The sequence below is a fragment of the Grammomys surdaster genome, unplaced genomic scaffold, assembly GCF_004785775.1.
Source record: "Grammomys surdaster isolate TR1022 unplaced genomic scaffold, NIH_TR_1.0 125581, whole genome shotgun sequence".
Classification (NCBI taxonomy): domain Eukaryota; kingdom Metazoa; phylum Chordata; class Mammalia; order Rodentia; family Muridae; genus Grammomys; species Grammomys surdaster.
Window position 1 is genome coordinate 505264 of NW_021620427.1, and position 13599 is coordinate 518862.

At 38.7% G+C, this 13599-nt stretch overlaps 1 protein-coding gene across 1 annotated transcript in view; it reads left to right on the forward strand.

Annotated features, from left to right (window-relative positions):
• Positions 1-9797, forward strand: part of Tmprss11a (transmembrane serine protease 11A) — a 48447-nt gene extending 38650 nt beyond the window's left edge. The window contains exons 7-10 of the mRNA XM_028786789.1: positions 830-1001; positions 2752-3011; positions 7544-7686; positions 9636-9797. Of these exons, the coding sequence (XP_028642622.1) occupies positions 830-1001; positions 2752-3011; positions 7544-7686; positions 9636-9797 (737 nt within the window). The remainder of the gene's footprint in view (positions 1-829; positions 1002-2751; positions 3012-7543; positions 7687-9635) is intronic.
• Positions 9798-13599: the final 3802 nt, after the last annotated feature.

Here is a 13599-nt window from a genome sequence, read left to right on the forward strand (position 1 = left end):
AAAATGGTTGTCCACTGGAGCATCAAGGTAACATGATGGAGATTTCCACGATGGCCATTTTGGAAATATAATCAATACACATAAAATGAATTTTTTATCATATTTCTTTGTTGGAACAAGAGCCAACCTACTAAGTTTTCTTTTTCTTTCTTTCTTTCTTTCTTTCTTTCTTTCTTTCTTTCTTTCTTTCTTTCTTCCTTTCTTTCTTTCTTTCTTTCTTTCTTTCTTTCTTTCTTTCTTTCCACTATGACTTTAACAAGCTTTTGGTCTTCACAGCAGCCGGGAATATAAAGGCAGCCTCTCATGTGATGGAGTACATGTTTATTCTTGCTGATGGTGGATGTCATGTTTATATGGAAACATAGAAACCTGCATCGTAACGAATGAATGACAAGTCATGACACATTAATCCCCGGACACCTTAGAATGATAAACATCAAAGGGGTTTCCACCAAACAGACCACCAAACAGCTTAGCTGGCTAGAAGGAGTTGTCCTGATGAGGACTCCTTGGTAACAGCCCAACACTGTTGTGTTACCTACAACTGCAAAACAATAATCTTGGTCGGAGCTTCTGGAGTAACTGTATAACTACCAATTGTGAGTCCATGGGGCGAATACTGTCAGTATGTTATAGTTTAGTAAAGCTTCACAAAGAACAGATATCCACATAGACAAAGGTTGGACTAAACAATGTATCAAGGAAACACAAAGAATGAAGAGCAGTCATGCCTAAAGTGTGACAGGTGCAAGGTCTGCCTGGCAGCATTCTGTGGGATCCTCTGCGTCCAGAGCTAGACGTTTCTTATAAATGGTTTCATCTCTTTCAGATTGTGGCAAGCGAGCTATCCCATTAATTGCCAACAGAATAGTGTCTGGAAACCCCGCAGCCAAGGGTGCCTGGCCTTGGCAAGTTTCCCTTCAGCGAAGCAACATCCATCAGTGTGGGGGCACATTGATTGGCAACATGTGGGTCGTCACTGCAGCACACTGTTTTAGAACGTAAGTTATTGAACTTAAGTCAGTCCCCAGTTTTGTTTAAAATCGTGAGTATTTTCATATTCTACTACCAATCAAGTGAAATAAGAAAATCTTCCTGATTCTTTTCTAAAACGGTGTTGTACATGCAAACTTATTTGGAAAGTTTGGTGGGAATAAAGGAGCGCTGAACATTAATCCCAGAATCCATTAATTACGTCTTCAGAGTTTAACTAAAAGAAATTGCAACTATAGCAGAAGGTATTCTAATACAACAATTTACTGATAAATCCAGCCCTTTATTAAGTGATGTTCTTCACTTAACCTTAGTATCTGTTTCGTTGAGCACTTGGTCAGTCTCATGAGAATACTAATAAACAGAAGATAAAGTCTTCAAGCAGGGCAGGGAGTGGGTGACTATTGAGGCAGACCTGCTCAGGTCAAATTTGAAGCACTGACATTGGTCGGCAAAGTTTGATTGTGATTTGCATAACATCTTTAAAGATCAAAACCAGAGTATGTGACATGTGAGACAATCTGGCCAGATCTTACCTGGGAGAGTAAATTCTGAACTGGGTGGGATATCTAAAGAGAGCTTGACAAGATGGAATATTGTTACAAAGTCTCAGATGACAAAGTGGTAGGCAGTACAGCATCTGCCTTGCCACTCGAAGAGCAGTTTGAGAGCAGCAGCCCCCATATTACTAAGGAATGGGTGAGATAGGAAGATAGTTAAACCCTATCCCAGAGCTCAAGACTCAGGGGCTGCATTTTAATAATAGCCCCGAATCATTCGTGTGCACATTAATACTCGAGAAACACTGTCCTACCTGATGCAATCTTATTCTGAGAAATCTCTAGTACAGATAATAGATTTGTATGAACTGATCTGAAGTCCTGTCGTGTTTCTGGAAGAGGCTTAGAGAGTCAAGAGAGAACTTGTCAGCAGGCAGAGCTGCTCAGAGATGAAAGGGATGCCAAGGTGAACAAAGGAATTCCTAAGTGGAGCAAGCCTTGTCTGCAGAGGGATCAGGCAGAGGCAATGGAGAGTTGACAGTGGCTTTAGAGCCGCAGCCCGCACAATTATCAAGCTCCATGGTGCTACAGGAACTCGATTAGACACTTCAGAATTCTCTATATCACTGTAAGATGCTCTGGTCCCCACCTACCTCCCTTCCAGCATTGTCCTCCACTGTTCTTCCATTGGTGTCATAAACTGAGTCCCACCTGGAAACCTAATCATCTCATAGCCGATGACTCCCAATCAGCTCTGTCTTACTCTAAATCGACTGTTCTAAATTTTCACAAAAAGGCCTTCTGTATCTTCACACCACTAGTACATTACACGTTTTATTTTATTTCATCATTAATCTTTAGAACTCATATTATTTGTCAACGCTTTAATATATTTTTTTATAATTTTTTTTCTTTTCAACCAAAATACTTGTTGAACTGAAACTTTATGTTTTGCTCACTTCCTTCGTATGCGTGATTAATAAGTATTTGTTGAGGGAACAAGCAAATAATATCGTACGTGCTTTACAGTTGTAAAACTCAATAATTAAATGTCCAATTTACCAGTAATGTGTTATTGGTATATGTCCTTATAATTAATTCATGAGCAACAGACATATTTAAATAGCCAATGAGACTATAATTGCAACCAACTATTGTCAGGGTGGTATGTTCTATTGTATTCACTTCAATGCATGCTGTTAATTCATCTAAATGGTGTAGTTAACGGATACTCATGTTTGCTGCTAATCTTTTCTAGCAATGCAAACCCTCGCCAGTGGACTCTCAGTTTTGGAACAACAATAAATCCTCCCTTAATGAAAAGAGAGGTCAGAAGAATTATTATGCACGAAAGGTATCGCCCCCCAGCAAGAGACCATGACATTGCCCTTGTGCAGTTTTCTCCCAGGGTCACCTTTTCGGATGAAGTGAGCCGAATTTGTCTGCCAGAACCCTCTGCATTGTTCCCACCAAATGCAACTGTCTACATCACAGGATTCGGAGCACTTTACTATGGTGGTGGGTACCTCAGAGCAGCAAACAGACCTCTCAGCTCTTTGAGTACTTTGTATTTTGTTGCCGTCCCTTTCCCCACAGCTCCTTACAGTAAGTTAATGCTCTTGCTTTGCAAGTGACAGAAATCCAACACAAAGAAACAACACAAATTTAGCCCTTGTAATTCAGGAGTTCCCTGTGGGGAATTTGATTTAAATATAAGTAGAATGCAGAGTTTAAATGATATTGCTGAACCCTGAACCAATAAATCTTTGTGCCTCCACATCCTTTTTGCCTCACGTTAACGTCGCCAGCTGGGACCCTAGCTCCACCCAGTGGTAGATATGGCTCACGGCTGTCCAGGAATACCGGATTGACTGACCAATTTAAATATTTTATGCCTAGGCAGCTAGTTTAACGGTGGCTAAGAATAAACCAATGTAGAGATAAATCTTCAAAACCTTCCCCTCTCTAAAACAATCCAACTTTATTACTAACCCATAATAACTGTTGCCGAATGCTTTCAGTCATCCTCAAGACACAATCTGGATTCTAGAATGTGCCTTGGGTATATAGATAAAAGTTGCTAGAGAGTTTAACTATCGTCTTGAGAAAATGCAAAATGGGCTTCTGAAAATAGGAAAATCCACTCAAAGCAGCCTATACTATGTATACACAATGAACTTCAAGGAAGAAGACTCAAATCTCAGGCTCCACCAAGGAACTAGGAAAACACTTAGACAAACATCACCAGGAGCAGGCTTTGTAAACTCTCGATTTACTTCAGATATTCTCTGCAGCTCAGTTCCATCTTAGTCATGTTGAACATGCATTGCTTGCTTCATGGTCCTAGCACTGGTTGCAGGAAATATTGCCCATTGTTTCTTAGATCCAGCAGGAGAGCAAGGCCGGACTCACATCACACCAGAGTGTATTTGGTTTTTGCATTAGAAAGAAGATCTCACAAATAGAAACTCTCACATATATAAACTGTCAACTTTACTAAACTAATAAAGATAAGAAAGATAATCTAAAACAAGCAGAAGAAAAGAAACAATAAAGATGAAAAAGTAGGGGCTGGAGAGATGGCTCAGTGGTTAAAAGCACTGACTGCACTTCCAGAGGTCCTGAGTTCAAATCCCAGCAACCACATGGTGGCTCACAACCATCTGTAATGAGATCTGATGCCCTCTTCTGGTGTGTCTGAAGACAGCTACAGTGTATTCATATATAATAAATAAATAAATCTTTAAAAAAAAAATGAAAAAGTAGAGAAAATGGGCAGATAAAAATGAAGTTCTTTGATATCAATCAATACACTTTAAAGAAGTATCTGTAAGTGACTCCAAAGTAGTTGGGAACTATTTAGGATTTGGAAGTACAAATTTTGGAGCTATGCCTTTTTAATTTTATTATAGTTTGTCAGGTAGTTTGCTATAAAAGTAATTAATTTATCAATCACCTAGAAAATATTAATTGTCTTATCCACTAACCCTTCCCAGAAGTGGAAATGGAATTTTTTAAATTGATAACACAGTCAGAATATCTATTTTTATATATAGACAAAGCATTTTATAGCCATAATCTTATTATATTAGTAGAAATGTTTATATTTTGACACAGAATTAAAGTTATATTTTCTTACATTGATACAGAATTTGTATATTGATTCAAGTTTAAGGTTTCCATTGGTATAAATCTTTGTATATTAATACAAAATTTAAAATTAATTTTGTTTACTCTTAGGTAGGCATTGTTCCTATGTAATTCACTTAAGGATACAAGGCTTAGATGCAGTCCTTTTAATAGCTGCTATTATAAACTATTTAAAATTATTAAACAATACAAGTTAATAGTCAGATGGCTAAACTCAGAGTCATATTAGATTCTAATTTAGTTAAATACATTAAAATGTTTTCAAGGATATTTAAATAGGAAATAGCTAAAAATAATCAATATTTGACAATTCAGTTATGCTATATATAGATAAAGTCTTCAAAACTATCAGAGATCCACAGAATATGGCATTTAATGTTATTTCATTATTAAAAGACCTTTTCACCACAAGATGTGTCTGCTCCTCACAGTACCCCCATTCCACTTCCAAGACTATACTGAACATCAATACCTCCATATAGCATTGATTAAAGTATAGCAAGCTAGCCACTGGGCAAGAAATGCCCTAATTTTATCTGCAGACAGAATGCTGTACAAAAGAACAAATGGATGCAGAACAGTTCACTACTAAGCTCTTCCAAGGCAAGGTAAGCTAGTCCTTCATAGTTCCTACTTAACTTAAGGTCTATCAGATATTCTGGGCCAGAAGGCTGAAAATCGATGCTCTGGCATTATAAAGAATGCCGGATACTGTTCAGTTGGTCATCTGTTTCTGTCATTTCTATAGTTTTGGAAATTATGTCTTTATGCTTCCTGAATATTCAACATTTAATCCCTTCTCAAATCTCTGACAGGGTTGAAGGCTAAATCATTACAGTCTCACAATTACACTTAAGCTGTTTAGCATTGAAGATATTCTAAATTTAAAAGGATGGTTTTCAGATGGTAATACAAGTTAAAATCAAACATGATTTAGACAGAATTGCAAACTCATTAAGTTAAGATAGATGATAAAATACTTTATCTAAATTCCCAAGTAGAATAGACTAGCCACTATAAAAAATATACCATAACTTATAATTTACATAATTGTTATATATGAGAGAAAGGAGCATTTTATTGGACTAAAGGGGGAAATTGTTGAGGTTTTCCCTTTTTACTGTCTATTGTAATGCAAGTGAGGGCCCCCAAGACCTGGACTAGCCCCTGAGACCCTGCCCCCAAGTTATTTCTGATTAGTAAATAAAGATGCTGACAGCCAATAGCTGGGCAGAAGTGACATAGGCAGGGTTTAGGTTTTTGGGGCGTGAGATCCAGGGATGAACCTTGAGGGGAAGAAGAGGAGTATAAGAGTTAGGTGAACAATAAGAACATGACCCTGAGGGCTGGCTGATTGGTGTTAACAGCAGCCCATAGTAAATAGCAAGTCATAACTCGGGCTTATCAATAGGAAAGTAGATTATAATAACATGGAAGGTAGGTATTCACACAACTATTGTACTGTTTAAGGCTTATTATAAATGTAAAGATTGTGTGTGGTTTTTTATCTGGGAACTTAAACACTCAAGGCAGGGTAGAAACTTCAGGTCGGGATTTAATAATTTCTACAACAGGTACAGGTTATTGGATCATCTTTTCTGAGTTTCTCAGGACAGCAATTTGGGCATAGCCTCATCCGTAGCTCAAGATTCCCTTCCAGACTGGGTGTTTGAATTCTGTTTCTTGCAGCTATAGAGCTTGCCTCCTCGGCAAACATGTGTGAGCAAACATGGAGAAATTATAAACCTCACCTGATTTGGCCAGATCTGCTTTGGATACTCTCCATTTTGATTATGGTGGAGTCAATGTGATTGAAGATATTATTTTATATAAAAACTTCTCAGCACTTTGGCACATATAACTTAAACTTAACTATAAAAATTATTTCCGTCATGTTTACCGAGTCCATTCCATGCTTGGCAAAAGAAATAACACAAGAATCTTGGGGCCATGCTAGAGTTCTGCCAACCAGGGTATGATGATTTCCTATTTAGTCCAAGGTTGAGAAAAAGAATTCCAGAACGTTTGTGATATTCTTAGTTTTCCTCTGCTTCTGCCTGTCATAAGGACCTAGCTTAGACTAGATCCCTACATTTTTCTGAGACAAAGCCTTTGTCATATAACACAATCATATACATGAACAATCTTTGTAAATGTACAGAATTAGATAATCATTATTTAAGAGGTATTTTTATCAAGCCAAGAAACGATATTAACCAAGCATGTAAATTACTTTGGAAACAATCTGAAATCAATAAACATAACACTCATTAAAAAAGCAATGCTGTCTTTAAAAATAAAGACTAGCTTGAAGGGCTCAGTAGTTAATAGCACTGATGGCTCTTCCAAAGGACTCAGATTCTGTTCCCAATACTCACATGGTGGCTCCCAATCATATATAACTCCAGTTTCAAACGACCCAATTCTTCTGACTTCCACAGACACTGCATGGATGTGGTATGCAAGCATACAAGAATGCAAAAATTCCACACACATAAAACAAAAATAAAAATTAATAAAAATAAGTAATTTTTTAAAGTAGAGATTCAAAGATTTTCCAGAAAACAAATTTCAATCCTGTTTGTAGCTGCATTTATTAAAATGAATAATGCAACTCATTTGTTTGTTTGCTTTCTGAGACAGGATCTCGCTGTGGAACCCTGTCTGTAGAACAAACTGGTATCAAAGTTGTATCGATACACCTGTCTCTGCCTCTATGGTTATTAATGGCATGTGCCAGATTTTAGTTAGAATATCTTTTTCCTAGGACTGCTCACGCTAGCTTTAGTCTGTGGAAACAACTTCTGAATGAAGATTAGCAAAGACCCCCCTCTCCTCAGTCCGTCTAAGACTTACTGAGAAGTCTGAGAATGCTTTGTTTTTATTTTTTTTTCCTTAAGGGGAATCCCAAAATGAGCTCCGTGAAGCCCGAGTACAGATCATAAGCAATGACGTCTGCAAACAGCGACACGTGTACGGCAATGAAATAAAACGCGGGATGTTCTGTGCTGGGTTCCTGGAAGGAATTTACGATGCCTGCAGGGTAGGTGGGAGCAGAAATAATTCAAAGTCACTAACTCAAAATATTTTTTTTTTTTTTTTTTTTTTTTTGCCTAGCCAAGGAAATACTCTATGTTCTTTATGATCACGTGGGACACAGACATGCCGACATCTTCACATGTGTTGATGTCATAACCCCTAAGAACCTTTAAGTGTTTTCTTATTGAACAACCTGAAACAAGAAAAGGTCTCATTGACGGTATCAAACACAAAATGTTTAGTCCAGAAGCTCTCAGGATAAGGGTCTTGTCATGTCTTCTTACACAACAGGCTCACGAATTACAAAGGCAGCAATCGTGTACAATGAACTTCGATGCTCTAAGAATATAATGAAAGAGAAGTAGTTTCTCCTTCAAGAAAACGTTTTTGGAACAAACAGAGAGGTGATGTTTTAATGAGGCCTAAAGAATAAGTAGCACTTATGCAATTACAGAAAAAGAAAGAGAGAATAGCTACAACTATGAAGATCTCTACATTTGTAACATTACCAATTACTATAATTTGTTATTGGTAGCCCCAAACAAAGCCCAAGCAGCATGGCAAGCAGAAGAATTATTTAATGGTGCGAAGTTTGATTAGGTATACCTGTCAATATCCTACCATTCTTCTCCACATCTCTCCCAGTCTTCCAGAATCTATGTGACGTGTACGTTTTCTGATGAAAATATTAGTCTGTTTCTTTCCATATGTAAACATTCTTTTGAAAAGAAACTCTTGTAAACATCAAGGAGGTAAGTCTACACAGTGAAATGGTGAGACTTTTGTGGGCCCAACGGCCCACAAATGACACAAAACGAACAACCTGTGTTGGAAAAAAAAAAAGAACAAAAATTTATAACACACAGACCAGGCCAGACTGGGATCTAACACATAGCTAACCTCTGTTGCTAAGAGTGTGGAAGGAGACAGCTATAATTTCAGGATCCAAGGAACAGACAGGAAGAAGTGAGGGGAAACTCACCAGAATGCTTAGAGTAGATAGAGGATGATAACTCAGAGATCCGTGGAAAGACTTGTGCCACAGAGGATTCGCTAGGATTGGATTCAAAGAAGTATAAGAAAGCACCTACTCATAGAAAAAGTCATTGGAAAAGTGGCTCAAGTGCTGGAGAACAGTCATGGTAACTGGGCTACACATCAGGGCTTCAGAGCATCTGATAATACAGAATTACAAGCACCAACATCAACTTGGCTTCCTTACATCACCAAATGCTTATCTAGAATTCAATAAATGTCTCTAACATAGAAGGGGAAGAGGAGGAGGAAGAGAAAGGGAGAGAGGGAAACGAAGAGGAAGACAGTGGGAGAGCAGGAGAGAGCAAGAGTGAGAGAGAGAATTTCTCCACCAAACATCTCAGTAAACAAGATCCAAGCACAGATAAAAAAGCATCAGAACGGCTGACCAGAACCAACACCTTCCCCTAAAAGTGTTTTCACAACTTTGTGCAGAATTGCAATTTTGTTTCTGTTTGGAGGTCAGATAAGAGTTTGAACAAATAAAAATTCCAGTGTAATCACTAGCAGGCACTGTGAGGAAGGCATGGTTGGAGGTGGTTCTTAAGGTGATGTTCAAATCGCTCACTACAGAACACAGTGGGTGGAAGAAGCTATCTCCACTTGACAACTGCTCCCAAAGGAAAAATTAACTTCTCCTGCAGGGTTTCACTGTGTACATAAACCACACTTACATGCCCAGCAGTAGACGGCCAACACAAACTGAACTCAATCGTAATTTTGGAGATTTTTATTTTTGTCTTATATTGCAATGTTTGGACATTTTCTACTGTACTGGTCTATTGCATGTATGCCATGGGTTTTATTTACTTACTCGGTGTTGACGATCTATACACGCACTGAGAATAAAATAAGTGGTTCATCAAGCTTTTGTAAACAAGCTGTTTAGCCGATTGTTTTTCTCTTGTTTATTTTCAGGGTGATTCTGGGGGACCACTGGTTGTAAGTGACAACAAAGATACCTGGTATCTCATTGGAATTGTGAGCTGGGGAGACAACTGTGGTCAAAAGAATAAGCCTGGAGTGTACACACAAGTGACTTATTACCGACGCTGGATTGCTTCAAAAACGGGTCTCTAACTCGCTACAGATAGATGTTAAGGAAAACAGTAGCATGCGGGTCATATGTATATAAGAATTGAGACATTCATTTGGTGGCATTGATACAATGAAGTGAGATTAAGTAGCTGGATCTAGCAGTATGAAACACATGATTATTTCAGAATCATATTTGTGAAGGGATGGGTTGATTTGTCATTGAAAAACATGCAGTAAAGACATTCATCTCTCTAAACCAAGTAAGTGTACCCAAGATGCATTACGTGGTTTTGCAGATAGCCTGGGAGAGTTTTAGAGTATGTTTTTCCTGGGTGCCCTTCAAAAAAAATGTTTTAAATTTTCAAAAACCTCAAGGTGCTCATACAAGTCCCTATGATTTATCCGGAGCTCACAAACATCTTTTTGTCTTTTTTACATTTCTTATAGATTTTCCTAAGTTTTTTCCCATCACAAGAAATAAGTTTGCTACCTCTAAATAAATGTGTATCAGGGAATTTAGAAAAGGAGATTATATCAAACTTCTGTGGCAAAATAAAGCAAAGGTAGTTTAAACTTTGCTGGGAAACTTTTCTGTTTTTTTTCTGACATTTTAGAAACACAACCATATAAACAATACTCATACCACCATCCTGATTGCATAGATATACATAAGAGAACTACCGATTAATGTTTTTTATATAAAGGAAATACTTAATATATAATTTGTATCCTGAAATTTGAGAGGGAATGATGACTTCATGAGCTGTCCCAGGATAGGTGTACAAGAATTTAACATTTTGAATGTGTACTCACATATTTTGGTCACCAGGGGGAGATTTTATCCAACATTATCTTAAAGTCAAATGATTGAAAACAAGAGGGAATTTATTAACATGTAGAAAAACATTTCACACACACACACACACACACACACACACACACACACACACAACCAAGACTCATGAAGGCATCAGGAGAGCGAAACCTTGTTGCCCAAAATACAGCTAAGTAAGGCTTTATTGGAATATTTCTTGCCTGGAAGATGTCTGAATTTGCAAGTTAAGGTATAGAAATAGCTTGACAAAGTTATTTGTAATTTGCACCTTTAGCTGTCAAATTCACAGTCCCCTTTCCTTACAAAGTTTGTTTATGGCTGCTGTATTTATTGAATCAGGATACCTATGACATTTCTCACTAAGTGCTATTAAGTTTTAAACTAGGAAAGTCTTACTTTCAATGCTCACTTCAAAGCAAGGTTCTTTCTTCATGTATGTAAATACCCATTGTCACATAAACTGTCGGTGTCATGGTGTCTATGCTTGTGTTTCTAATGCTCAGATTCAGAAAGTGGTCTTAGAGTTGTCAATAATGTGCTCCAAACTGTCTTCTGCAGCATTTCATTCAGGGTTGTATGGGAACAAATATTGTTTTATTGTTTTAAATCTAATAAAGTTGGTGATCAGAGCATTCCGAAGACAATATCTCTGAGTCTGTGTTTAGACAGTAGAGTGAGTCTTTCAACTGATGTTAAGAGTTACATTCTTTTTTTATAAGCAAATTCAAGGTCATTCTCAGCTTCTCTGGAAACATGAAGCCAGACTGGGTTGTGGGAGCTTTTGTCTCAAAAAAGTAGCAAAATCCAACAAAAGAATCACACTCTTTAGATAACTGGTCAGGGTAATTCTGAAGAAAACAAGTTTTCTTAACTCTGGTGCTATTGAAGCTTTGTCTTGAACTAGTCTTGATTGTGAGGAGCTACCCAGTTGAGAGGGTTCAGCACACCCTCTTGCATGTCTGTAGCACCCCTCTTTCACAAGTTTTGATAACCAAAAGTACCTCTACACATTAGCAAATATCCTTCAAGGGATGAAATTATGCCCCAGGAGAATTGCTATTTTGAAGGCAGGTGATCACTTTTAGAAATACCAGAAACTCAAAGAGGTGACATTGAGTATTCAAAAAGTACAGTAGTTATTAAGATGCAATAGCTGGATAGATGAACAATACTTGTCAGTAGCTATTTCAGGTACAGGCTCATCTCCCCACACACATTGAGCTCAGAGAATTTCTATCTCCTTGAAGTGGGAGACTTTAAGTTAAATCCCCAGAGGAGTAAAGGTGGTGAGTTGAAGAAAGATAGTGGTGAGTGGCTATGACAAACATGCATTATAGCAATGCACAGAACTCGCAAGGAATAAAAATACCATTAAAATCCTTCTCCTAATTATCCTCCCTATCTATAGTGTGCCATACACCACCAAGTCACACTTCAGGCAGAGAGGTATATTCTGAGCTCACTGTGTGGAGGGAGACCACGAAGGCAGGATTTCTGCTAGTTCATTTAGCTTGACTATAATACACAGGGAGAAACAGTATATTTTAATGTCATAATCACACAACACACATACACACAGAGAGAAATACATAAGTAATAGCTTAGCTTGAAATTTCATAAAGAAACACTTAGCCCTACTGAGTGTGATGGAATACTTTTATTGGTTTTATGAAACTGGTACTACGACCAAGATGACTGTAATCTAGTAAGTCATTGCCTTCAGATGATCCTACCAGTCATTGCTACTACCCATGTCCACTTACTGTCACTCTGCTAGTCTCCTCTCCTGCAGCTCCCCCGGTGGTATTCACTTACTGAGTTGTTACCAAGTTGTATGATTCTGTAATTTCGTTCCCTTCAGTCAAAATATCATTGGTATCGCTTTTGCCTGAAAGTCACCCCCGTGCCAATCAATAGAATTTGTCTTTAGCTCATGCTCTGCGACTCTGCCTCTCGTGAACACAACTTCCTCTTTTGTCCCACTGTTCTTCCTTTGTGAGAACAGCTTCCCTTTTGATCACACTACTTTGCTTACTGTATAAAACCAAGATTTTTAAAAGTATATTACTTTTTTATTAAATTATTTTATTTACGGTCCAAAAGTTGTCCCCTTCCTGCTTCCTGGTTCCCCTCCCCGAATTCTTCACCCATCTCCTCTCCTTTCTCCACCCTGCCTCTGAGTGGGTGCTCCCCCTCCTGCCCATCCACCCTCACCAGCATTCCTCTTCCCTGGGGCATCAAGTTTCCCACAGGATTAAGTGCATTCCTTCCCACTGGGGCCATACAAGGCAATCATCTGCTACACATCTGCCCAGCACCACGAACCAGCCCATGTATGCCCTAGGTTTTTAGCTTAGTCTCTGGGAGCTCTGAGGGGTCCGGATTAGTTGACACTGTTGTTCTTTCTAAGTGGTTGCAATCCACTCCAGCTCCTTCAGTACTTCTCCTAACTCTTACATATTGGTCCCCTGATCTGAATCCTGCGGTTGGCTGCAAGTATCTGCCTTTGTCTCACTCAGTTACTTGTAGAGTCTCTCAGAGGACAGTCATGCCAGGCTCCTATATGCACTCACAAGATGGCCCCAGCAAGTGTCAGAATTTGATGTGCACCCACGGGATGGATCACAAGTTGGGCCGGTCTCCGGACGGCCTTTCCTTCAGTCTCTGCTCCATTTCTGTCCATGTATTTCCTTTAGATAGGAACAATTCTGGATTAAAACTTTTGAAGATGGTTGAGTGGCGCCCTGCCTCAACTGGGGGTCATGTCTGTCTACAGAAGGTGGTCTTTTCCCATTACATCTCCCCATTGTTGAGTTAATGTCTTCCCCATTGAGCTCTGGTAGCCTCTCACATTCCAGGTCTCTGAAACTTTCTAGAGGTTCCTCCTGCTCCCTGTTGCCTAAAGCTGCATATTACAATTCATTCGTTTGGCCCTCTGCGTACCTCCTGTCTCTCCCCATACCTGATCCTGCCACTCCTTTTCTCCTCCCCCTCCCATCTCCCACTAGG